Source organism: Ochotona princeps, chromosome 14 (genome assembly GCF_030435755.1).
Source record: "Ochotona princeps isolate mOchPri1 chromosome 14, mOchPri1.hap1, whole genome shotgun sequence".
Taxonomy (NCBI): Eukaryota; Metazoa; Chordata; class Mammalia; order Lagomorpha; family Ochotonidae; genus Ochotona; species Ochotona princeps.
Window position 1 is genome coordinate 23,944,376 of NC_080845.1, and position 27,545 is coordinate 23,971,920.

Genomic DNA, 27,545 nt, shown 5'->3' on the forward strand with positions numbered 1-27,545 from the left:
CGTGAGCCATGAGTAGAAGGGATATGGTCAAATGTGTGCCAATGCCTGTCTCACTGGTGGTGCCATGGGCAGACTGTGACATGCCCAGATTTCATCCCCAGTTCTGCCAAAACTGAGTTAGTGGCTTTTGGTAGGCGACTCTACTTTCATGAATCTGTCTCCTTATATCCAGCATAAGGAAGCTGTCTTGTCAACTCTGACATTCTCTGAAACTCTTGAATTGAGGAAGGAGCTGGGAGTCCCTCTGGCCTCCTCCACCAAGAATGACTTCTGGAATAGCCTCATTGAAAGGCAGCTATGCTCACCACTATACCACCAAGACCTCCTAGGAATAGCCTTATTGGTAATCCTCTGCTGTTTTATCAGCATCCAGGTTGCAGGATGAGGACGATAGTTGGTGGAGGGGGAAATGGATGTTGTGGTATGGTGGAGCAAGATATTTCTTGCAGTACCAACATCCCATTTGGGGTGCTCATTCCAGTCCCAGCAACTCTACTTCTGATCCAGCTTCCTAATGCACTGAGGAAAACAAGAGATAGCTGAAGTGCTTGGATCCCAGCCATTCATGTGGGAGACCAGGTAGATTTCCTGGCTTTGGCCTGGTCCAGACCTTGCTGTTAAGGTCATTTAGAGAGTGAACCAGAGGATGGAGGATCTCTGTCTCTTCTCTCTCTCTGCCTTCAAATAAATAAACAATAAGTATTGTGAGGATTTAAAGACATCTGGATTACCTGTCTTTACTATCTAATGTAGTAATCAGTATACTTTGATGAACAAAAGAATTCACTAGACATAATTGATGCTGCTACTCCTTAATGGTCCTCATCTGGCTTGTGCCCTGGTTCATGTGAAAACTCATGCACTTGGTTGTAATATGGTTACAGAGAAAACAGAACACTGCAGACATCCTTCAGAACCTTACAGGAAGGAACATCTCGGATTACCTGGTGAAGACGTATGTGCAGATCATAGCCAAAAGGTGACTATTTACTCAGCATGGCCCTGCTTTATTTAAGGCCTAATTAAACAGACCAGAGTGGTGGGAGATGCCTTCATGATGGTCTGATGGTATCTCTTGGATGTTTAGGATATTGTTCTGAACAAGGAATGATAAGAGGTATTGTACACATTCAGGTTTAAAGGTTGAAGCAGCCTAGTTATAGAACATAAATCTGGATTGAAATTGAGTTCAACCTCTTACTAACTGATTGAGCAGGGGCAACCAGCTATCCTATGTGATATGGATGGAGTTCTTATAGGTTTGTTGTTAGGAATATAGATGGTATGGTACTAGTATCATGTCTCGAGTGATCTCTCTCATGGATAATGTAGTGTTGTGAAGAGAGCCCTAGAAGACTCAAGAAACTCTTGGCTGTGGAGTCTTTTTAAAAGAGTGTTGTAACTTCCTGAGGGTGTGGCTACACAGTGTCCAGTTCTTACCTGATGTTTAGGAAACATTTGTTCTGGTTTGTTTATCATCAGTTTGGTCAGCTGTAGTCTCTGTTCAAGTTTTTGGTACCTTTAAATGATGGTGAGACTCTGGATTGATAATGACCATGAGTTTCTAAAAGTAAAAATAACCTCTCCATGTGTCATTTGCAATTAGTATTCTTTTGAATTAAAAAAGCATCTAGTTCCATCATTTTTTTGTCTATAAGGTATGATTCTTGGCTAAATAACAATTACAAGATAGAAGAAAAGATATGATTAGAATGAGCTGCTTGCCATTGTATAATGTCACAGGGCTAGTCCAATCACAGGACTATTTTTGTTCATTTCTTGTGTCTACAGGTAGCTATTTGTTCTTTTTGTATCATTAGAAATGGATCAGTATTTTCTTTGAAGTGATTTTTTGTTTTCTTTCTCTTTATTTTCTGCAGTTTGAAAAATAAGATCTGGGTGAATGAGTTTAGGTAAGTTGATCATTCTGTACTTGCAGCTTTCCCTGGCAGTTCAAGCTCAGGAGGATGACCAATTCAGGCATCTTGAATCAAAAGAAGGTGTTAGCTGGGGATTGGCCTTCACACTTGAGTTCCCTGTGAAAGAGAATATAGTCCCTGCAGAATGTATGAAGCACACAGGGACACAGACAAACATAGGTTAGAGTTACCTTGGAGATTTTGCTTAGAGCATCCCTGGTTGGTGCTGTGAGTCTGTGAAACACTTAGCACACCGATTTCCTTGGAGATTCAGAAATCACCTGTGTGTCTTTAGGGATTGAAAGTAAGTGTAGTGTTCTGAGAGGAACACCCATCCTCATTATACTTCACCTCACAAACAGAGTCCCTTGGTTTCCTGGAGACTCAAGAACCAGTTTTCCAGGCCTTTGACATGAGATTCGTGGTATGTAGAAGGTCTTGAAGGAAATAAAAGGCATGAACCTCATTTATTTTCAGTGTCTATTTCATCCCCTTTGTCCCTCTGGGATTTATAAGTGGAACTGACAGTGATGCCTGATGTGGTGTCTCAGAGGAGTCGAAGGCTCTCTCATGTTAAGGCCCACTTCTCCATGAGGGCCAAAACCCCGAAACTCTGGAGAGCGCAGGCATTGGTCCTTATGATGGCTCCCTCAGGCTAGGAAAGGGGCATGATCTATTTTTGAGACCTCACTGGTCACTCAGGATGGTATCTCCTACCACTCATCCTCACTGACCGTCTATACACCTCTGGACCAAATTCATGCCCAGGATACAAGGGTGGGAGAAGAACCAGTGAGTTAATGACCTTTTCTCAGTAGGCCAAATGTCTCCCTATGTGTTATAGCGCTGGTCTTCCCCTCAAGGCCGGGAACTAGGAGACAAAAGACCATCCAGATCCCTTTGGGGAAGCTGACACGTAGCTTCTCTGAGTCAGACTTGTCCCTATGTTGGATAGGAAATTTATCTTGATGGAGTTTGTGTACATTCACATGGTGTCTCCTGTTGGGTGATGTTGTGGGGGCACATTGTCCAAGTCTTGATGACAGACTGTTCTTCCAGGTATGGTGGTTTCTCTCTGGGTGTCAGCAACTCCCAGGCACTCCCTCCAAGCCGAGAAGTTAATGAAGCCATTAAACAAGTGAAGAAACATTTGAGGCTGGCCAAGGTACAGTGCCCATTTTAAGCCCTGTCAGAAACAGGAGTTTGGAATTGCTGGACTGGGGGAGTGGTTGGCAGGTAGTTGATCAGGTAGTCACTGCTTGTTTTCAATGCATGAGCCGTCATGAGCATTTTTGAACCAGACAAGACTGAACTATAAACTAGGCTTTAAATACATTTTTCTTTAAAATGTGGCTGACTAAACAGAAAATGATTCATTTTCACTTTTCAGCTGGTAGGCAGGTCTTCAGGACCTGGTAAGCACTCATTTTCCTCCTCTGGATCTCAAGGTTCCCCTTTGTAAGTGAGGATGGAGGTGGCAGTGATGGTCCTGTGACCCGGGCTCTGCCTTTGGGGCCCATACAGTCCTAGATTCAGTGTTTGTGCTCTTGGCATGATGCCAGGGGAAAATTGCGAAGAATCTTCATCACCCAGTTATAGCCAAACATTAGAATCTTGGAACTTGAAGCCATGAGATTCCTGTGTGAGTCCTTTAAGACTTTTAACAGTGTGGTCACACTGTTGTTATATAGGTTTATGATCTCTTGGTTTTCGGGAGCTGCTGATTAATTGGAAGCAATTCAGTTTCAGTGAGCAAGGTAGTAGTCGCATTGCTGTTCCCAGGGTTGTCCTGTCCCCAGATTCCAGACCTACAGTTTGTAAGGCCCCTTCTCTGTGTGAACAGTCACAGCTGAGGAGGGTTTCTGTTGTTTATAGGACAGCTCTGCAGATCGATTTCTCAACAGCTTGGGGAGGTTCATGACAGGACTGGACACTAAAAATAATGTCAAGGTAAAGTACTGTCTGTGTTCTTAGAGTTTCTTGGTAAGAAGTGATCTTCATAGTCTTTGAAATCATTTCAGCTCCAGTAATGATAATGGGAAGATTCAGAACAGAAAAGAGAAACTTGTTAACTTTACCTGCAGGAGAGTTTAGCATAGTGATTAGGAGAATTTGCTGTACCAACCCAAGTAATCAGGTTTATGGTAGCCTGTAGTGACCTTGACTAAATTATGTAATCTCTCTTAAGTCTCAGTTTTGTCATCTATTAAAGGGAGAGAGTAATCATGGTTATCTCTCTAAACGTTTGTAAGGATTAAATGAATTCAAGATATATGGTCCTCAGCATAGTGCCTGCCCAAGCAGGCAGTGGTTAGTGTATCCTCTGTGTAGTATTACTTTTTTTTTTTTTTTTTTAGAATTTTATAGCTTTTAATTCTACTAAACCACCAATACATAAAGAATACATAAAGAGATGCACAGTTCTATAATTATCTGGCTACAGAGATATAATTGTATCTATCAAACTAAATGCAGACTTGTTAGATAACATCCAAAATTGGATTGTCTTGAAGGGTCAGATAGGAACCTAGAGTGAGCTCACTCCTCGTTTCACACCATGCCTGTGTTTCTTTGTCTTTGATGGCGACCCATTTTGCTAACCATGTGAAAGCATATACAGGTAACACTTCTTTTGGTTCTATGCCAACAACCTTCCTAGAATCCATGCTCCATTTACTTGGTCTCAGGATATTAAGCTTTTCCAAGCCTCCCTTGTATTTCAGACATGTGATATTGATATCAGTGCTTAAAGGGAATTGGGCCTCAACTTTGCTGTTTTTTTTTTTTATTTTGGCGTGTGATGGGAAATTTTTTCTGTGGTTTAGGTGCGTATTTGTGTGTGTACTTTTATGACTAAGATCAGGGTTTGGAGATTTTACCTTGTATCCAATATGCTTGATTTCAGGTATGGTTTAATAACAAAGGCTGGCATGCCATTAGCTCTTTCCTGAATGTCATCAACAATGCCATTCTCCGGGCCAACTTGCAGAAGGGAGAGAATCCTACCCGATATGGAATTACTGCTTTCAATCACCCCCTGAATCTTACCAAACAGCAGCTCTCAGAAGTGGCTCTGTAAGTATAGCTCTGTCTGAATGAACTCAGTGAGGAGAGAAGGGTGTTGGATTGATCATGAAGTGGGACAGGGAAATGGAAAGCTGGCTGAAGGGTAGCACTTTGGGAGACAGTGATGACACATCACGGTGGACTCAGACTCTGGCCAGCAAATGATCAGTTCATGGATTGGCTGTTTGGGCTCCTTAACAGAAAACGACACAGATAAGTGAAGATTATTAATATTGCTGATTTCATATAAACCAGGTTAAAATGATCAATAAAACCTGAAAACAGTTTAACTCACCATTAACATCAGCTTTAATAACTATTTATGAATGAATTTTTTTAAGAAACCACAGTTTTAAATTCCAAACATGCTTTCATTATCATGTGTGTTTAATTTCTGAGTTAAGTGTGTGCACGTGACTATGAATGTGTGTGTATAGTCTTTGGATTTTGTTCAGCTGATTAGCTCAACCAATGGTATGATTACATGGTTTTAATCCGTCAACTCTATGAAACACAGGTAGAGCTTACAAATATCCCCTAATGCTCATGAAAATGTCCACTTAGAAAGACAAAGAAGGGGTCATTAAATCACCAAGACTTCTTTCGGCTGTTGGTATCTCTACCTGGTAAAGAACAATCTTATTTTTTAAATATTTATTAATTTTTCTTGAAAGTTGAAATTACAGAGAGTGGAGGAAAGAGCGATAGCCTCCATCTGTTGGCTCACTCCCCAGATGCCCAGAACTTGACAGGTTTGGGGTCTGGGAGTCAGCAGCTTCTTTCAGGTCTCTACCTACCTTGTGGCATGCCCTGCTGTCTTCCCAGGCCTTTAGCAGGAAGCTGTATGAAAAGCTGAGCAGTCTGCATTGGAACTGATTTCTCTGCCAGTAGAGGATTAGTTTACTACCCCACTGTGCCAGCCCCAGAGAGAACCATCTTAAATCTCATTCTTGTAGTTCGACAGGTACCAGAAGACATATTAGAGGTACTGCTCAACAAAATTTAGTTAATTCACTGGATTATGTAACTAGCATTGTGTGCGAGGTAAAGCCGTTGTCTGCAACACTGGCATCCTGTATTGGAATTGGCTCAGATATGGCTGCTCCAGTTTTGGTCCAGCTCTCTGCTGGTGGCCTGGGAGAATCAGCAGATGATGACCCAAGGGTTCATGCCCCTGGTAGCCATGTGGAATCCAGATGAACATCCTGGCTCCTGACTTTGGCCTGACCCAACCCTGCCACTGTGACCATGAACCATAGATGGAAGATTCTGTCTTTTTCTCTCTCCTTGAATTTCAAATCAATAAATATATATTCTACAAGTACATTGGGTTCTATTATCTTGCAAAGTCATTGGTCATTAAACACCCTTGTTATTCAACAAGCAGAACGTACACATTATTAAATGAGGCATATTACTTTTGCATTAATATGTCTTATCAGAGATGTAGGAAATCTAGATTCTAAAAAAATCACATTCTCATAGGTTACCTTAGAAGTCCCTTGCCCTCTTTAGGACTCTTTAGAACATGGACTTTTCCTCTCATTGACTCTCTTTGCATTTTTATGACATTGCTTGTATTTAAGCTCTGTATACTCAATCTCCCTGTAAAACTTTTCTTTTCCTATCTAGAAGCTGTCAAAGTCCAGGTGGTCCTACCCATTGGAACCATGAGTGCAGGCCTTTTACTGGGGGTCCCTGAACAGTCCATGTCTTATAGAGAGCATGTCTTATAGCTGCCTTCCGTACTGCCATCTCCAGCTTGAACTGGCAGGAGCAGTCATCACTCCCTCTCGTTAATGGCAGTTAGGGTTACCGCTTCAGAGGGTGGACACCTACAGAGATAGACTCCTGGCTAGGTAGACAGGGGCCGAAGAGCCTTCCTCTGCCAACTGGCGATGAATCTCTGAGGATCCAGGAGAAATCAAGCAACGGGCTTTTGTGAATGGTGTTGACTCAATCAGCTTAATCTGTGATTTTCTCATTTTCTTTGCTCCTCTTTCTTGGTGAAAACCAGGCAAAGAATCATGTGGACAAAAAGAGAATCACAGACTTCCTCAACAATAAGAAAAAAATTTTTTTAGAAATGTATAGCTTTTGAAGTTAGATTGTGGCCTCCAAGATTTCTAGATAAATGCTTATGAATGAGACAGTTCTTGCAAATTACCAAGCCCGCACCCCACAGAGTTGCGTTCCAAAAGATTCCTTTTCTTTGTATCGTGCATGGCAATTTGTGTTTTTATTTAACTTCAATAGAGTATTAACATAGCACTCTAAGGTTTTCTTGTAAAAAGAATCTTGTAGAGTTTTTCTAGGTTAGATTGATATATTTTGGTTTTCAATTTATGTATAGCCAGAGTTTTAGCTTGGTAACAGTAGCTTTATAGTAATATTTGTTCCTTCTTTAGTTTTCAAACCATACCAGTTCGTGTGTGTGTGTGTGTGTGTGTGTGTGTGTGTGAGAGAGAGAGAGAGAGAGAGAGAGAGAGAGAAAGAGAGAGAGAGAGAGAGAGTTTCCCAACTTGCTGCGTCCATGAGGCCAGGAGCACTGGATCTATTTGAACACATTAGACCATTCTCAGACTTCCTTCAGTGGTTTCATTATGGCAGTGGACTCTCTTTCTGACCTCAGTGAGATCACTTTTGTATTTGAATTTTTTTCTTTAATTTGAAAAAGATTCTACTTAACACTGAAAAAAATGTATTTAGTGGACAGGAGCTTTTGTCTGGGCTGTGCTTTGGGTGGGGATTTATCATGAGCTTTGTTTTTTTCAGGATGACCACATCAGTGGATGTCCTCGTGTCCATCTGTGTCATCTTCGCAATGTCCTTCGTCCCGGCCAGCTTTGTTGTGTTCCTCATCCAGGAGCGGGTCAGCAAAGCAAAACACCTGCAGTTTATCAGTGGAGTGAAGCCTGTCATCTACTGGCTGTCCAATTTTGTCTGGGACATGGTAGGACACAAGCCTGTGACCTCTTTATAAATCCCTATCAAGGCAATGACACATATGGATAAGGAAGGCTATCACCAGGAAGTGTACCAGCTGGTCTAAAGCTTTATTATTTTAATGCATATTTGTTTTAATGTACTTGAAAGACAGAGCAACACACACACACACACACACACACACACACACAGAGCAAGGGTGAGAGTGAGAGAGTGAGAGTGAGAGATGTCTCCAATCCACCAGTTCACAAAGTCAGAAGGCCAGAACTGCATCCTAGTCTTCATGTGAGTGGCAGGAGTCCAAACACTGACACTCACATGTTTTCTGCTGTCTCCCAGGACACATTAGCAGTAAGCTGGATTGGAAGTAGAGTGGTTGGAACTGGGATTCCAACTGGCAGTGTGATAGGAGATGGAGGCGTCCTAAGCATAGGATTAACCCGCTGAGGCACAGTGCAGTGCTCTCCCTAAAAATTTTATGTACAAGGAAAAGGTACAGGCAGAGTACACCTCTGGGACACAAAGCACAGCACTGCTTACAGAGCTGATTTCACACTAGAGGAAGCTAGTGACACTGATAGAGGATACCACTGTCACATCATGTCCCATGTGAGAACTTCCCCCAGAAATGCAGAAATGCGAGGACCCTGTCAAAACCCCATGTTAGTGCCTCTAACGTGTCTGAAGTATTTTAACCTCCAGAGTCAGGGTTTTAATTGCCTTATGAGGAAAGCAGTCTGTCATGTGAAACTCTGTATGCTTTTACCGGCAGCTTATCTAGCCATTGCAAATATGTTTTTTTGTGCTAACTGTAATACATTGCTGCTGTTTGAATCAATATGGAGGATGTCAAAGCAATCCAAAGTTCTAATTTTTATCAAGAGGAGTTGAAATATATCTCCATGATTTCCATTAATCCTAAACCACATAGAACAAATCGAATTTTTCTCCCACTGGACAGCCGTTCCAATATGTAAACATAACTCACAGTTCTCCTAAATTTTCTCTGGATGAGGTGAAATATGGAAACACACTTTGTAATCTCTAAAGCTCTGTGCAAATGTAATGGTGGAGCTGACCATGATGTCTGTGCTGAGTATCCCAAGCCAAGCCAACGTGCTACTGTTCTTATCTGATTGCCCTTTTATGATTAGTCTCCGTATTGTAAATGTCCCTTTTGAAAAGCAAAGATCATAATTAACCTTGTGTTCAGGCTGTGGTCTGAATGGTTATGCATCTAGAGGGAGTTGATCTTTATCCTGTATGCCCATTATTACAATCTAAGGGTACTGCATTTTGAAAATGACATTGTCCTATTATCAACTTGGTAGTGAACTGAAGCCTCCTTTTCACATGAATTCTTGTTACATTGGATTCCTTTAATTCTACACTAATGCAGTAGGATTTTTTTGAACCTAAATTTTGCATCATTCCTGGCAGGCCACATGCTATTTAGGGTCCATCTGCTTTGCTGTGTTTTACCTAAGCCAAGTATTTATCCTCTCTGTTAAAACATATACACAGTGTTCACTATGTGTCTGACCGTATTAGGTGTAAGGGGTTCAGGTGAAAGATGAAGATCTTAACCTCAGGACCTCACGTACATTTTTGTGTATCATCTGTCCTTCCTTGATTTAGAGCCTCTGAAATTTTCTAAGTGTGTATCTTTATGTAAGTTGTTGATAAACATGTTGAATAGGATGGAGCTGGTTCAGGGTGGTGCTGCCTGAGGCTGCAATTCTTTTATCAGCTGACGAACCTCCTGTCACCTCCTTGCTTGTGATTTGCTTTGTTAGCTATGACTTCTCATAATTATCCTTTGGTCAAGTCTTTATTTCTGTATTTTAATGCTTGATGCAATATCAGGACAGACTTCAAAATTATTCTCAGTGTGATGAAACAATTCTGACATTCATGTTATGAGTGTTTACCTCATAAATAGATTACATGTGAGATTGAACTTGGGCAGACTATAATATAGCATTAATGATGAAACAGACACAATTATCTTCAGGAAGAATAATGGAAGCTTATTTGCTGCTTGTGAAATTGAAATTACTCTGGCTGGGAATCCATCGTTCAGTAGGTTTACTGAGCGTGACACCTTGGCGTAGTGGTGAAAAAGACAGAAAGGGCACGCAGTTTATAAAATCAGTCAAGGGCAAAATGCTTGTCAAAATGTATTGTCCGGTACCTTGATTAATAGTTTAAGTGGCTTTACTAATTCAAAGTTATTCTCCAATGTGTTCATCTGCCCTTTCTCATCTGATGTTGGAGAATTGAAATGTGTTGAGTATGTTTGACCCAATGTAAGCCATATTTTCTTATTCTCACTTTCAGTGCAATTATGTGGTCCCTGCGACACTGGTCGTCATCATCTTCATCTGCTTCCAGCAGAAGTCCTATGTGTCCTCCACCAACCTGCCCGTTCTAGCCCTTCTACTCTTGCTCTATGGGTAAGATACCTCTGCGTGGGGGAATTTTAAAGTGGACAAAGCATTCAGTGCCCAATGGCAGGGGAGGTTAGGGACTACCGGTGACATATGTCTGTGTGCCTCACCAGGTGGTCAATCACACCTCTCATGTACCCGGCTTCCTTCGTGTTTAAGATCCCCAGCACAGCCTACGTGGTACTCACCAGTGTGAACCTTTTCATTGGCATCAATGGCAGTGTGGCCACTTTTGTGCTGGAGCTCTTCACCAACAATGTGAGTTCTGCAGAAGGGGCACTCCTGCTGGGATATGAGGGTCTCTGAGAGAGCAGAGCGTTTCCTGCTGATCCCATGTCAGTTGTCAGTGGCATGGACACCACTGACCACTCTGTCCCTTTTCCACACAGCGCATTCCTCTCCTGCTGTGCCTTCCATTTCTCTGGTCAGATCTCTAAGTTTCCTTCAACAGATTCTTTTGTGCTTCTTTTTGTTGCTTTTTCCAAGCCTTGATCTCTTTCATCTTTAGTTTTCACTCTACCCAACATCTTTGGGAGATACCATTTACTCTCAAGGCTCTTGCCACCAGCCTTTTGTCTCTTACTGTGATCTCTTAGATCTATACCCTGTGCCTTAGATCGGCTGATCCCTGAAACAAGGCTCCGTCTCCATTCCTGTAGTCATTGCTTTTGTCCAAATAGCTTGGTGCATGTGGCTTTTCATGAGTGTGGCCCTTGCTAGCTTGCTGCCATTGCACACATTCTGTTTGCCCAGGTATCTTTTAGCTGAATTATCCATTACACTCACCATTCCCTTGAAATAACCAATTTCCGTAACAGGTCTAATTGTATTTTCCTTATCCATGATTCAGCTTCAATATGAAGCTTTCCTGGTCTGCACTATGGGCAGTTTTTCCCTCTGCTTCCGGACCCTTCAGTTCATGCTGTTATAAGCCAGGTCTAGTGATGTGGTAATTTCTTATTTTCGTGTTTTTCTCCTTCACAGTAGAGACTGTTACTTACTGACATTTGTCTTTCCTCTGCTTTATCATAGTGCATCCAGAACATAGCCTTTTGTTCAGTTGCTGGCTCTTTAGCCACTGTTACCTTGTGGGTTCCTAATATGTTTTGATGTATTTGAAAAGAATTTTTAAAAATCCAACACATATTCAAATATTGATTCAGATACAAGCAATTGACCTTTACAATACTAGCCAATATTTTGCTTATGGATTTGATTCTGATGAAATCTAAGCATATTCTGAAACCTCGTTATTTTCTATACTTGTAGCATCAATTCCAAATTTTCTAAAGAACAGGATTCCATTATGTTATAGATAATTATCTATGTAGCTGGGTTTATTGGTATCTGAATTCAAAGGTCTAGGTTAGTCCATGGGAATCAGATTTCGGTATGCTCCAACCAAACCCCATCCCTGCTATCTTTCAGACTTTGATGAGGTTTTAGTCTAAACCATGAATGACATCTTGTTTCTCTTCTCTCTGATTTTTTCAGAAGCTGAATAACATTAATGATATCCTGAAGTCTGTGTTTTTGATATTCCCACATTTTTGCCTGGGACGAGGGCTCATTGACATGGTGAAAAACCAGGCCATGGCTGATGCCCTGGAAAGGTTTGGTGAGTGAAGCAGGGCTATGAGATGCTTCAACAGAGATGGAAGTTTCTGTTGGCTCTGGTGTTCTGGCATTTGGGGAAAGAGGCTGGCAAATAGACATAAGCGATTCCTCAACACCCTCCCCCACCTCTTGTCCTGTTCACCACCCTCCCCCGTCTCCTCCCTGTTCCTCACACACTGAGCTTGTGCCAACACAACTGATTGTGTCATGTCTCTTGTGATACAATCAGTTGTCTGTTCCTCTGATAGCCCTGAAATAAGCATAAGGGCAGTTTTGGAGATGTGGGAAACACTGGGATTCTCTTGGACCCACTGCCTAGTGCCAAGGGCTGGGTTTGTCGGGTCACTGGAAAAGTCAGTCCATCGCTTTGATAGCCAAAGATAAGAAGGAAGATCTCTCCATTGTGTCTTGCAGGGGAGAATCGCTTTGTGTCACCACTCTCCTGGGACTTGGTAGGACGCAACCTCTTCGCTATGGCTGTGGAAGGGGTGGTGTTTTTCCTCATTACCGTTCTGATCCAGTACAGATTCTTCATCAGACCCAGGTGAGTTTAGCGAGAGCTCGCGGAACACTTGGCTGAGGGTCACAAAGCAGTAGTACTGAGAGACACTTAGAGATGACTGAGTGGAACTCAGTGTGTTACCAAACTGATATTGCTACTGTCAGCATCTCCCAAGGCCCAGCACTGCTGATTTTGAACATTGTGGCAAATAGGTTTTATAGGACCATTATAGAGACCAAATAGTGGTCTTAAAACATAGTTTGAAAGGTTAATTATTTGTGATTTCCCCTCCCCCCACCCCAAGACCTGTAAATGCAAAGCTTCCTCCTCTAAATGATGAGGATGAAGATGTGAGGCGAGAAAGACAAAGAATTCTAGATGGTGGAGGACAGAATGACATCTTGGAGATCAAAGAGCTGACGAAGGTAAGATGGTACAGCCTATTTTAAGAGGTTTCAGTTATCTCAGCTTTCTTTTTGGGAAATTAGCATTTTTATTGACTTCCTTGGTAAAAAAAAAAAGTCATAAGGTGCATCTGTATTGACACCAAGCTTTTGTCAACTTAATGTAAAGCATACCATGGAGATTTCTTAATTAAGTAAATCATGCTGATAATACTCTTGTAATGTTATTTATTTTTCTTAACTACGAATGTTCTGCATTTCCAACGGTTGACTATCAAAATACAATAATGTTGTGTATCTAATTAAAGCTAAGGTTGGGTGAATAAATTAGTTTCATTGTCAGAAAAGCTGGCACATTTACATTGCTCAGAAGGATGGCAACGTTTAGTCTCTAGATGTCAAAATTCTAGTATTTTGCTTTTTATATGTATTGCATATACTTTAAAATGTGTGACATTTGCAATCTTTATAAATTTCTACCCTATAGAATTTAGTTTTCACAATATGTACAAATCTGCCTATTAAATAAAAATTGTGTAGATGTTAATGACTAGTAATTAAAAATAACCTATTCTAGATTAAACAATGAATGGAGTGGTGTTTCAGAGTCAGTCAAAAGCCATCTGTGTAGAGATCAGTCCAATACTCTTAGCGTATCAAATATGTTAGTTTCATTGAACGATCTGTGGTGTTTGGGTTATCATTCTGCTCCCACAGTTGCTGGGAAGAGCTCATGGAGATTCACATTTTGTTTATTGCAGATCTATAGAAGGAAAAGGAAGCCTGCTGTTGACAGGATTTGTGTTGGCATTCCTCCTGGCGAGGTACAGATGCTTCGTTTGCATTGTGTTGATCCCAGATAATTGAGGTTCTGTCTGCCCAATCAAGCATCAATGTCTGTAAGGGCTACAAATGGCTTGTAAAAGTGTGGAGCTATCAGTCATGGAGAGGATGTAGACCCCTATGTCAGAAAGAGAATGATTTTGGATAATTTCAGGCAGTTTTTAAGCACACACATCAAAATTGTTCTTTGTGATCCAGTTGAGTGAAGGATGAACTCAAAATTTTTCTTTTCTGTTTCATTTCTGTTTGTGTTCCTATATCCCCTTTGGCCAATTTGACTAGATGGCTTTCATTACTGTCTTTCACATGTTAGCTTTGGCTTCAACCTGAAAACTCAAATAATATTTAGAAATATGCCCAAATTTAAAATGGCACTGTTATAAAATACATTCAACAATCTGTAAAGGGAATTTCTAAAATGTTCATGGAGAATGCATATTATGAGAAAACTAGGTAGGGATTTCAAAATTTTTCTACACAAAAAATACACTTATTTTTGAAATACAATTGTCTGTATTTCTCGAAGTACTCATTCTTATGATGCCTTAAAACCAAGAACTTATTTGACTATTCATTGCTGCTTAGAATAATGTTTTGAGGGCTGGCACTGTTGCACAGTAGTAAAACTGCTGTCTGTTTTGCCAACATCCCACACGGGCACTGGTTCCATTCCTGGCTGTGCCACTTCCAGTCCAGCTCCCAGAGAATGTACTGGATGGTGTCCTAAGTGCTTGAGCCCCTGTCCCAAGGTGGGAGGTCTGAAGGAGGCACCTGACTTTGGACAAGCCCAGTTCTGCCTTTGTGGATATTTGGGGAAAGAACAAGTGGATGGAATCTCTCTCTCTCTCTCTCTCTCTCTGATTTTGCCTTTCAAATAACTAACTAAATAAATACTAAAAAGAGATTAACGCTTTAGGATCTTGTCATAAAAACCAAGCTGAAGTGGCTATCTTAAGAGTCATTCATATTATATTCCATAAAATTCATCCCATATTTCTTTTCCAGTGCTTTGGGCTTCTGGGAGTAAATGGGGCTGGGAAATCCTCCACTTTCAAGATGCTAACTGGAGATACCACTGTCACCAGAGGAGATGCTTTCCTTAACAAAAATAGGTGAGGAAAGAGGTGGCCTGGATTTTATTGAGTTTTAAAAAATCTTATTCAAACATAAGTATTTTCTGATTATATAAGTACTATGTAATGTTAATAAAGATGTTAAAATTATAGTAAAGTATTAAGAACATAAAAATTGCTCATAATTTTCAGACCTCAGGATAGTTGCTGTTTACATTTTTTTCAATCACACTTTATTTTTTAATAGCTTTATTCAGGTTGAATGTACATACTGTGTAATTTACTTGTTTTAAGAGCACAGTAAATTTTAATAAATTCATAAAATTGTACAACCATCACTACAGCCTGGTTTTAGAACAACCTAAATGTATCTTAGTATACTCATATAAATGTATCATAAATTTAGATCGTGCTGTATATAGACTTCAAAATTAGTTTTTATTTTTAATGAGTGTATTATGAATATTTCCTAACGGATTACATATCCTAAGATGCAGATTTCCTGTTGCTACCTAAAATCCTGCTGCATAATATGGTTACAATTTGTTTACCTAATTCTCTATTAATGGTAGATATTTATTGGTTTCCATATTTCATTATGGCAATATGTCCTTGTAAAACTTTTTTATTATTTGCTCTGGGAAAATTCCTACAAGGTAGTAGGTATACAGCTACCAAATTGCCCTCTCTAAAGAGTATACCAGTTGATGAAGCCACCAATTGGCCATTTTCTGCACAGGTCATTAAGCAGCTTGAGTTTGGAGACCCGTTAGGCGATGTTACATTGCACTCAGGAAGTTTGAAATAGGACTGGACTTGCAGATGGAGGTATGGGAAAGCCAGGTGCAAGGACAGGGCAGAACAGAAGCAAGAACAGACTTTCAGGAAGAGTTGGTGTCTTGGGGCAGAAAGACCATTCTTTCAAGCAGCAGCAGGTATACTGCACCTTGTTACGCACAGTGTCCTTTATAGGAATGGGTCCGATCTCTGATCAGAATATCTCTCAATTCTTAAGACTTGACTAGTTTTGTTTCCTTTTGCAGTATCTTATCAAATATCCATGAAGTACATCAGAACATGGGCTACTGCCCTCAGTTTGATGCCATAACAGAGTTGCTGACTGGAAGAGAGCATGTGGAATTCTTTGCCCTCTTGAGAGGAGTCCCAGAGAAAGAAGTTGGCAAGGTACTGTGGGCACCAGAACACCAGAAGGCCAGCCTGCCTTTCTGGCAACCTGACAGTACAGCATATGGCTTTTTCACACATAACATTGACTTCAGGATGCTTTTTCTTGTGGAGCTAGAAGCATAAAATGATGGATTTTTGTGCCTGATTTCAGGGTGGTGGTGGTGGTGCAAGGGTTGGATGAGTATGTGTGTTCTGCAGGGCAGGGATGGATTGATGCTCCCACCAATCCTTTCTCTGCTTTTGGCACCTCAGCAGTTTCCAGGTCATGATTATAGAACCTAGTCTTCCTCAATCAAAGAACTATCAGATGTAAGTGTAAGAAGCATGGACAAATGACCAAACCAGAGAAACACTAAGGTGATTCTGTTGTTGTTCTAGGTTGGAGAGTGGGCAATTCGGAAGCTGGGCCTTGTGAAGTATGGAGAAAAATATGCCGGCAACTATAGTGGAGGCAACAAACGCAAGCTCTCAACAGCCATGGCTTTGATTGGTGGGCCTCCCGTGGTGTTCCTGGTGAGTGCAGCTGCTGGCTGGAAAATTCTTGTTCTGGCCCGAGTGGAAAACATTACAGTTTACTTTCTAAGGTCCTGTTTGTCCAAGGCTGTTGCATTCCTAGCTGACCAATGACATGTTCCCTACCAGGATTGGAACATCCTTGGAGGAGCAGAGGGAAACTTCTCCCTCAGCACACGTGGTAGTGGTTCTGCTGTGCTCTCCGAAGCTCCCAGACTTGCTCCACTACCTTAGGAGAACCCTAGCCAAGTTGTAGATGAGGCTGGAGGTGTGAGTTGATCGTTCTCTGGGCCATTCTGTCTGCCTGTTTTTATGCAGTGAAGACGGAGAGTGTGGACATGTGCTGAGGTGGCACATGGGTGGTAGTTCCTTATGCAGATGGGGATGGAAACACATGCAGTGTGGCTCTTGACGCTTTTGCTTCTGTAGAGAAAGGCATTGCAGTTGTAACAGTGGCTGAGACTTTAATGTTGTACAAACCATATGAGTCTGGAATTTGTTAGAGTAGCAGGTAAGATATAAGCATGATGGAGTAAACTGGACTAAGCTAGAACAGAAAAAGAAATTTTACCCAAACCCTACACTGACTTTGATAGATATTTCAGATAGAAAGCATCTTTAGTATATACTTATTATAGATCATGAAAAGATGACTGCAACTAATGCTTTCCCCCCTCCTACTACCTTGGAGAAATTTGCGTAATTTTATAAGAAATTACTCAGGATACTTGAGTTTCCTGTTTCATTTACAAAACTGGCCTTATTATAAATGAGCTTGAAAATTATTCTGGCATTTTTGTCCATTAAGAAGCAACTAGCTACAGAGTTCAGGCCATTGTAAGTTTGTTTCTGCATCTAAAAGCGGAAGTATCTTTCATGTTTTCTCCAGCAAATAGTTCAGACTTACTTTCTTCTGATTACAGGATGAACCAACCACAGGCATGGATCCCAAAGCCCGGCGATTCCTGTGGAATTGTGCCCTAAGTGTTGTCAAGGAGGGACGATCAGTGGTGCTTACATCTCATAGGTTTGTAGTAAAGTTTTGTCATGTCTTCTGCAGTATGTCCTTTTTAAAGATTTATTTTTATTGAAAATTCAGATTTACAGAGAGGAGAGACAGAGAAAGATCTTCCATCTTCTGGTTTACTCCCTAAGTGGTACAACAACCAGAGCTGATCTGTTCCGAAGCCAGGAGTCAGGAGCTTACTCTGGGTCTCCCACATGGGTGTAGGGTCCCAGGGCTTTAGGCGATTTTTGACTGCTTTCCCAGACTGAAAGCAGGGAGTTGGATGGGAAGTGGAGCAGCCAGGACATGACCTGGTGCACACCTAGGATCCCAGTACATGCAAGGCGAGCACTTTAGCCACTAGGCACTGTGCTAGGCGCTAGTGTGTGATTTTTGTTTAAGTCTGTCCAGTTGCATATGTGCTAATTTTGTAAAATTATAAAATATAGCAAGAGAAAAATTAAAGCAGTTATCACCTGAATTTGTATCATTTGGAGAGAATGACTGTTATCATTAGGGCTATGTTTATTTGCAATATTTTCCCATATGTCTATATAAAGTTGTGTGTGTGAATTTTTTTACAACTAAAATGCAAGCACAGTGTATATAAACTATTTTTTACTTAGAACATTATTCCAAATCTGTGAATTTAGATGTGTCATCATTTCCTGTAGCCAGAGAGTGCTTATTAGGTTATATCGAAATAATTTATTTAATTAGTCCTCTTTATTTTGTAGATATTTGGATTGTTTCCAGCTTGTTCACAATTGTAAACAGCACTGCAGTGAACAGCATCATCCCTGTGTCTTCATGTATTCGTAATGGGGTGTGATTATGCCCTAGGAAGCTGAGAATCTGGTTTCTTTTTTTAATACCATATGTCGTGGTGCTATTCTGACAAATATAGGAGCATGTAAACCCAAAACTTCATTCTGTTTTCTTGCAGTATGGAAGAATGTGAGGCTCTTTGCACTAGGATGGCAATTATGGTCAATGGGAGGTTCAGGTGTCTTGGCAGTGTCCAGCATCTGAAAAATAGGTAACAAAGATAATTTTGGGGGGATGGTGCCTAGGAGGGGTGAGGCTTCTGTGGCTTTAAAATAAAGGGAGAAGAATGGGGGAAAATAGTTTAGTAGGAAGATTGAGGGCCTTAAAGTCAGGTTGAGCTGCATTCAAACTTTTAATTTATCATGTACATCCTCAGTGCTCTTTAGATAATTTAACCTCTGTGAGAGTTTGCTACCTAGTGGTATCAGCCTCTTAGCTTTGTTATATAGATGAAATTAAAAATGTGTCTATGTCAGTTGGGAGCCCAAGCCTTTGAGTCAATCACAAATGGGTTTATCTCCTGACCATAGCACATGAGCTTTGTGCCATAGGATTTTGCCTGACGCCTGGGGCTTCAGCTTCTCTGTCACATCTGTCAGGCTTGATGGGTCCTTGTAAGCAGTAAATTAAATCACATATACCAGTACTCAGTGTGGCATCTCACCATTATAACCAGTTCTGTTCCTAAGAAACCTTTTTCTGGGCCTACTAGGAATTTCCATTTTCCATGGCACAAGAGGAATTCTCAGGGTTAAGTAGTGTTTTGAGAAGTTTTCTGGAGATTTTCCATTTGGATGTTTTCTCCCTTGCCTTTTAGGTTTGGAGATGGTTATACGATAGTTGTACGGATAGCAGGATCCAACCCTGACTTGAAACCTGTTCAAGAGTTCTTTGGACTTGCCTTTCCTGGAAGTGTATTAAAAGAGAAGCACCGGAACATGTTACAGTACCAGCTTCCATCTTCATTATCTTCTCTAGCCAGGATATTCAGCATCCTCTCCCAGAGCAAAAAGCGACTCCACATAGAGGACTACTCTGTTTCTCAGACAACACTTGACCAAGTAAGCCTGAGCCTCACAATAAGTTTGATTTTCAGAATAACAATTCCTGTCCAACTGCTCTCGCCATGGGTCTGAGAGCAGTTTAGACTTATCTGTGCTTGAATTACTGATCTATGATTACTAGCTGTGTTTCTTACCAAACCTCTCTGAACCTGATAAAAGATATAATGCTATTTGCTTTATCAGGTTATTTTGAGAACATATTGTAATCATACCCATTGTAACTACCATTACTAAGTATCTACCATGGGCCAAGCATTTTGCAAGGTGCTACATCCCATTTAAATCAGTTAACAAAGTGGCAAACATTGGTGTTATATGTTCCATAGATTTTTTTTTTCTCCACTTGTATTTAACCAGGACTGTTTAAAGCAGAGGAAATGGATAACTAAGCATATGAAATATGGAAGGTCAATTTAAAAATGATGATTGCTTTTGTTCTTTCCTCCATCATACCTAGTATTGTAGTTAATTCACATTCTCCTTCCTTACTCAATTTTAACATAGGGAAGAATACAACGAGGATAATGAAAAAAAGTTGAGAGGAATCTAAATGTCCACCTTTCTTGTAACAGGTATTTGTGAACTTTGCCAAGGACCAAAGTGATGATGACCACTTAAAGGACCTGTCATTACATAAAAACCAGACCGTAGTAGATGTTGCGGTTCTCACATCTTTTCTGCAGGATGAGAAAGTGAAAGAAAGTTATGTATGAAGAATCTTTATCATACACAGTGACTGAGGTTAAGGAAGAACCAGATCTTCCTTTGCTCCATGTGAAGTGTTCCAGAAGAAAGAACTGCAAGAGTTTGTGGGAAGAAGTAAACTGGATACTGTACTGATATTATTCAATGCAATGCAATTCAATGCAATGAAAACAAAATTCCATTACAGGGGCAGTGCCTTTGTAGCCTATGTTGTATGCCTCTCAAGTGAAAAAGACTTGAATATAGTTTATTACCTTTTACCTATGTGAAACTCTAGTATGAAACCCAATGGACAAATGGGTTTAAATCATTCTCCTTTTGTTCCTGTGTATCTCACTAGGGTTGCAACAATAACTCATTGAGTAATCATGGCCAGTGATTATCAAAATCAAAAGGCATGCACATCCTCATTCGTTAAGCCCTGCCATGCCAGGAGACTGGTTTCCCGGTGACACATCCATTGCTGGCAATGAGTGTGCCAGAATTACTAGTGCCAAGTTGCTCAGAAAATCTGAAGCACCATGGTGTGTCCTGCACACTATTGTGAAAGCTGCTCTGCTCAGAGTCTAACATCATTAAATGTCAGGTGACAAAATGGTGCCATGTGTGACTCAAGTCCTGCTTGGTCCCCTCTTTGATGAGCTGCTCTGGTGTTGGTAACATGCAAAATATGGTTCTCTGGACATAGGAAACTTGGTTCCAGCATTAGGGTATTCTTCCCTTGGAGTCATGGGTCTCCAGGGTCCTGTTTTCAATGTTCTTAGATTCCAGTTAACAAGCAATGAATCAGCAGCCAAACTACTGGGTCTACAAGTTGCTGAAATGAGGGCATGGGGATTAAAGTGAAGGCATGTTTAAACCTAAGGATGCTTGTGCCTGCTTACCCTGATTGTCTACTAACACGGTACACCGCATCACAAGATCTTTGTTCTTTGACACAAGGATAGTATTATTTCTCACTTTTTGAATTAATCTAGAAAATGAAAAGATGGTGTTGCATTTTGACAAAAGAAAACCAACTTTGTACTTTTAACGTTATTGGGACTTTCAAATCATAACAGTGGCTTCATAAACCTGCACGTGGTCTTTTTGTAAACCCACATGGCATGGCGGGAGTATGACCACACTGCCTCACTGGTTTGTAGATCAGTCATCTGGCAAGTGCCCTAGTGAGTAAAAGGCAGTGTGGTGGTGAGGGTCTCATGGCATTCTGTCTGAATTTCTGTAAGATCAATTAGACTACTCTTCACATCAGTCACGTATTGAGCTGTGTGCTCTAGCGGAATGAGTATGGATGGATGGGTGGTTAGAGTGGGGAGAAATTAAGACTCAGCAAGTTTCCTGGACTGTGGTATTCAGCTGACTGGTTCACAAATATAGGTCGCTTTGTTGCGGTTGGGGGAACTCACTGAAAGACCATAGGTCAGTCTTTATTTTTTCATTGTTTCTTAAATAACAATGCAAAGTCAAAGTGTAAGTCACAAGTCCAAACAACGAACTCTTTCAGAGAAAACAGGAACTTGAACAGCACAACTTGAGTTTATGACATTTAGTGCTTTCAGATGGTTTGGCAGAGATGTGAAATACCCTATTAAAGCCTTACTAATCTCAAGGTTTGGATTTCCTCAGTCACTGACTGAAAAGAATAAAAACAGTAAGTGTGTCCATAGACAGAACTTTTCAAACTTTGCTTACCCAGTCTTTAATTTTTTAGTCATAAAATGCTTAAGAATATTCTCACTTTGTACTTAATGTCATCTGTATTGACAAGACAATGAGAGAGCTACTTTTGGCAAAATTCAAGTGATCTTTCAATAGAATCACACATTTCTTCAACTTCTTAAAAATTCATATATTTACTCTAGAGGCTTAAGATTTCAGATTTGGTTCAAATTAATCTATTACATACTTTTAAATTTATATAATGTTACATGATTCACTGCTTGAAAGAAAAAAAGACTAAGAAATTAATGTTAATATTGTTTTCTAAAATGATAAGTAATGAAAAATTATTTCCAATAACTGTTAGGTTGAGATCATATTATGGCATCTTCAAAGATACAAAATTCCTAAAATAATTTAGTTTAATATTTTTCAGACCTCTGTTTTTTAATTCACTGTAATTATGTTCTAATTCTTCATTATGATAAATCCACGAGCAACTCCTCACTTTAATTATTCTGACTTGAAGGCCATGCTTTTTTTTTAAAGCAAAATATTTTTGAAAAAATAAAACATTTCAGTGTAATTTAAAGGGATCTTTTCTGAAGTTGGAAACAATCTGTAGTTACAAATCAACATCATTAATATTGTGTTATTTTTTTAGACTATCCAAAAGTCAATCTTAAATCTTCCTGTGTAAGCCTAATTAAGGCAGATTTTTAACTAACTGTATACATGATGTAGTGAAATTTCTACGTGTTACCTGTGGAAATGCAGCTGTGTGAATTTCAAAGATTCTGACGTGTTCATATTTCTGTGCTTGCATCATTTGGACACCTTGGAAAACTTAACTGTGAAGATAAAAAAAATGCAAAAGAGAAACAAGTCCTCTATAAATAACTGCCCATCACAATTCATTGTTTAAAACAACAAAACCTCAAACTACTGTATTTCAGTATCTGTACTTTGTGACTGTTACTTGTTGCACATCATTCTTTCACTGTAATCATTGACTAAAGGGATTTGTCTGTTTTCTGCTTGTGGTTGTATGTATCAGGTAAAATTCTTTCCAAAGAGCCATGTGTCATATAATACTGAACCACTTTGATATTAAAATAGTAATTTGTACTTTTGTTACTACTTACTAGTAATAGTGTATTACTACAGTAATATTGCTCTAATTCTTTTCAGAATCATTGCATCCCTTTTTATACGATGCTTCTATTTCCATTAGGTTAGGTATGCTATTATCCTTTCTTATGCCCTAGGATGAATCTGTTTTTGTGCTTTTTCTTTGTTATTGGCCCTTCATTCCAAGCACTTTATGCTGTCTGTAATGGGATCTATTTTTGCACTGGAATATTTGAGAACTGCAAAACTAGACTAAGTTTCACAATAGATTTCTAAGTTAAATCATTTTCACTAAAAAGAAAAAGAAAAAAATTTGTATTGTCAACAACTTTATATGAAGTATTAAAAATGCATATTTCTATGTTGTGAATGAGTCACAAAATAAAGCTGTGACAGTTGTGTTTGCAATTTACTTTCGTGCATTCATAGTGCCCCCTACTGTCACTGTGCTACAAAGCCATTACAAAAGAAGAAAGGTCTTGGTTGCAATTTGGGTGAAAAGTAACAATTTTGGAAAAGATACAAATGTCTTGAAAATCTTTACTATTTAACTTTTTTTATACTTTCATGATTGAATTAAGATGTTGCATAACCTGTGTTAAGATGAAAAGATTTTGAAATAAACTTATTTTAATGATTATGAAGTTGCAGAGATCTCTGAAGATAGGAGCTATATTTATATAAACTTCACTTGGTATTGAGAAGGTGACAGAGGCAATCTTTAGTGCTCTTTTGTTTATTTGAGCAACCATAGAAGGATGCAGTGTGGCAGGAATACTGGCTGGATGCTGGAGGGGGTGGTGGTGGCAGAAGAGGAATGACACAAAGGCTGATTTTCAGGATGCCTTCTCTTTTTGTTATAAATGCTTTGTGGTGTACACACAAGTAGTGCTGCTGTGAGGCAATGTGGATATGGTTTTTTTGTTTGTTTTTAGCTCACTAACAATCTCTTACAAAAAAAGTATCAGCTTTGCTTGGTACAGAAGGACTCCTTTTAAACAGACCTTTTCAGGCAATCCAAGAGTTCTGGCTTGACTTTCACCTCTTTGGGACGACTGTGATGAGAGCAGTTTCTTTGCTCATCAGGAATCTAAACTTTATGTGTGGTAGGTTTTCAGCTTTCATGTGAACCTTGATGACCACTTAGTGTCAAAGTCATTACTTCATTCACCTGTCTTAAAGTTCCCATTATACTGGGGTATAGTAACTTTAGTGAAATTACAAAAATTGGTGTGTGTGTGTGAAAAATGACGAAACTTTTTTTCTTCCAAAAAAATGGTACTTGCTTTAGGTGAGAGTGTTTCCCATGAGTCTTGACCGAAATATTCTTCCATCACACAAAAAGCCTACAAGAAATATTCTAGATTGAAAAAAAAAACCTCTACTCTGGAGTGTAAATGTATTCATTAAAAATGAAAAATTAGAAAACTACCTACCAATTTCAAGTACTTACCGTAATGTCAGGCCTTTCCTTTACTCCTCAACTAATACCTTCCTTGTGAGATAAGTATTTCCATTTTACATAGAGTAAATTATGGCTAAGAGGATAAGGCTGAGAGATCTTTTGGTTGAAATTTGTATCAAAACAATCCTTCTTGGTAGCATTACTGATTAACAGATATTTACTGAACTTCATGGTGTACCAGATGTTTTCTTAGAGTCTGGGATACGTTAAAGACCATGAATGTGTAAACAAATCCAATACATCTAGATAGCAAAGTGCTAAGAAAATATGATAGTGTAAAAACGGAGGCGTCAGACACAGTGTTTCTAAGGAATGCCAGTTAAGCTCAGATCAGAATAAAGTAAGCAGGAACACGTGAAGATGGGTGGGAGGAATGCTCTTGGAAAAAAGGCCATCTAGTGTAAGAGCCACAAACTAGGAAGAAGCTGTGCCGGTTGGGGATGGGGAGGACAAAGGAGAGTTCTAATGGCTGTGGTGCAGAAAACATTGAGATGGTAGGGACCAAATCTTGTCATGTCAGCCTTGTTAAGGAATGCGGATCTTAGTGATAGCGCAATGAGGAGTCAAACAATGCTAGTGTGATCTGTTTCAGAAAAAGTGCTGGAAGAAAGGGTAGTGGGGAGTCTAAGACACGGTGATGGGCTGGAGTATGGGCCTGACAACAGACGTAGCAGAGAGAAAATTCAGTATCCGGTTTGGAGATAAAGCCCACAGGACGTGCTGATGGAATGCACATTGAGGATGTGGGAAAGAGATCAAAGTGATTTCTGCTTTATGATTTGAACTATATAAATAGTTGGTTATATTAAGAATGTAGCGGGGATTGGGCCTGGTGCAGTAGTCTAGTGGCGCAAGTCCTCGCCTTGCAAGCGCTGAGATCTCATATGGGCTCCGTTTTTAATCCCGGTGGCTCCACTTCCCTCCAGCTCCCTGCTTGTGGCCTGGGAAAACAGTCGAGGACGGCCCAAAGCTTTGGGACCCTGTACCCATGTGGGAGACCCAGAAGAGGCTCAAGGCTCCTGGCTTCGGATTGGTGCAGCTCTGGCTGTTGTGGCTGCTTGGGGGAGTGAATCATTGGATGGAAGATCTTCCTCTCTGTCTCTCCTCTCTGTATATGTAGCTTTCCAATTAAAAAAAATATTTAAAAAAAAAAGAATGCAGGGGAGATTTCAGTCAGGAGTTCAGGACAATGATGCAAGATAAAGAGTGCAAACCATCCTGTTCCTGAAGGATTGAAGGAGCCAACCCAGAGACAACACAGGTGGAAACATTCTTAAGCCTGCAATTAGGTTAGTTACAGGAAGATGGAGAAGGACTGGCCAGTGAGGAGGGAAATCTCAGAGTTCTCTTCAGAGGAAGGCAGACGTCCGTTAGTGTTGAACACTGCTGAGAAGATGGGTAAGGTAAGGACATAGACCAACTGCCGACTCTGCTAAAACAGAGGTTCTCTGTGACCTTTAGGAAGGTGTTTGCAGTAACCTGATGATGCAGACTTGCCTGCAGTGGACTCAGGGGAGAATGGGAGACAGAAAAGAATCCCAGAGGATTTTTTGCTTTGAAAGGCGTAGACGGTAAGAATAGCTGGATTACACAATCTTTACTTTCTTGTCTGTTAATGTATAGGCTGCACTTAGGCAACTTCCCATCTGTTTGATGTTTTGTTTTGAACCTTTAGGAATTTCTTTTCTCCAAAGACTTTATACACACTCTTGGTTGCTTCAAGACTACCACTGATTTGCCCTTTCAAGGCTGAATCATACCATACAAATGTTTCCAATTTTCCCTTGTAACTATCAAAAGGGTAAATCAGTTAAGTGCCCACACTCCCTATCCTCTTGGGCCAACAAGTTGTCACTGAAGGAAACCACACAGCATGCCTCCGTGAAGATGCTTAGTGACAGAAGTTGTAAGAGGGATCTTTGTAATCAGTGTCACCCTTCTCCTGAATGCTCCAGGTTCACACAGCTTTAATGACTGGAAGAATCACAACTTCAGCAGTTACAATAGGCTCCCAGGGATTCCTAAGGCAGTTAACAGCTGGTGCTAAGAAGGAAGTCTGGACTTTGGGTTCTAATGAGGCACTTATTTTTTGGCAGTAATGTGGTGGGGCTGCAACAAGACCTGATGTTTGGTGCATCTGTTTGTCTTCCTGGAAATATAATTTAAATATCTTTGTAGTTGGTGGTGGTATCCTGCAATACCAATAGACAATAGCATTATTTTTATTTATTAACAGCACCCATGGCCACTCTCTTTACAGAATATCTTGCAAAAAAAAAAAGTACTTCCATTGCCATCCATATTATGTTAAGGGTGGTGAAATATAAGACGTGGAGGAATGATACATTTTAAAAACAAAACCTCAAACATCTAATATGCAGATTCAATCAATGAATGCTTAGTGATGGCTTAGTGCATGTAAGGCATGAGTGTGTCCATCATGGTTAAAAAAAAAAAAACAACCCTGCTTTCACAGAATATGATGCACAAGAAGAGGACAGATGATGGAAGAACACAGAGGTCACGGTGCAAGGCTTAGATGATTACATAATCACTCTAAAGAAGATAGGAAGGTGTGGGACAGTAGAGCAAAGCAATGATATGATCTGGCTTATGCATTAAATTATTCTGGCTGCTGTGTTAAAAATAGGTGGGGACAAAGGCAAAGGGAACAGGGGCCAGAGATCAGTTAAGAAGCTTTCTCAAAGAACTGCCTGACAATTTTTGCTTGTGTCAGTGTGGGAGCTGTAGGGATAGAAGAATCAACTTCTGGATATTTGTAATCTGCTGATAGATGTATCATGGAGTGTGAAAGGAAAGAAGGTACCTAGAACCATTCTTGAAGTTTGTGATCCCAACAAATGGAAAGAAGGGGTTGTTATGAACTGGTACAGGGTTTTTGGGTAAAGATAAAGAGCTCAGTTTTGTACAGCTGAGGTAGGAGAGATCTAATATCTGCTCAGGTGGAGGTAGTGAGCTGGCACCTGACTAGGAGGAAGATGTGTGAAGCGGAGAAGCAGTCAGCACACAGATGGTACCGAAGCTCCCAAACTGCAGCAACCGATGCAGGAAATAAGTCTACTTAGAAAAACGATTGAAGCAATCCGCCCTGAGATGCTACAACAAATGAGACAAGGTAGAGACCAGAAGTTAATAACGAAGG

The 27,545-nt window shown here is 40.2% G+C and overlaps 1 protein-coding gene across 2 annotated transcripts in view; it reads left to right on the plus strand.

The window, feature by feature from the left end:
• ABCA1 (ATP binding cassette subfamily A member 1) overlaps positions 1-22,060 on the plus strand; it is a 120,432-nt gene extending 98,372 nt beyond the window's left edge. For both annotated transcript variants that reach the window (XM_004580935.2, XM_058672950.1), the window contains exons 32-50: positions 885-979; positions 1,881-1,913; positions 2,979-3,084; positions 3,795-3,869; positions 4,825-4,994; positions 7,761-7,938; positions 10,272-10,387; positions 10,495-10,639; positions 11,876-11,999; positions 12,413-12,542; positions 12,805-12,925; positions 13,666-13,728; positions 14,753-14,859; positions 15,864-16,005; positions 16,387-16,521; positions 17,445-17,548; positions 18,474-18,566; positions 19,173-19,416; positions 19,992-22,060. In XM_004580935.2, coding sequence (XP_004580992.2) covers positions 885-979; positions 1,881-1,913; positions 2,979-3,084; positions 3,795-3,869; positions 4,825-4,994; positions 7,761-7,938; positions 10,272-10,387; positions 10,495-10,639; positions 11,876-11,999; positions 12,413-12,542; positions 12,805-12,925; positions 13,666-13,728; positions 14,753-14,859; positions 15,864-16,005; positions 16,387-16,521; positions 17,445-17,548; positions 18,474-18,566; positions 19,173-19,416; positions 19,992-20,132 — 2,322 coding nt within the window. In that variant the 3' untranslated portion in view covers positions 20,133-22,060. The remainder of the gene's footprint in view (positions 1-884; positions 980-1,880; positions 1,914-2,978; positions 3,085-3,794; positions 3,870-4,824; positions 4,995-7,760; positions 7,939-10,271; positions 10,388-10,494; positions 10,640-11,875; positions 12,000-12,412; positions 12,543-12,804; positions 12,926-13,665; positions 13,729-14,752; positions 14,860-15,863; positions 16,006-16,386; positions 16,522-17,444; positions 17,549-18,473; positions 18,567-19,172; positions 19,417-19,991) is intronic.
• The last annotated feature ends 5,485 nt before the right edge of the window (positions 22,061-27,545 follow it).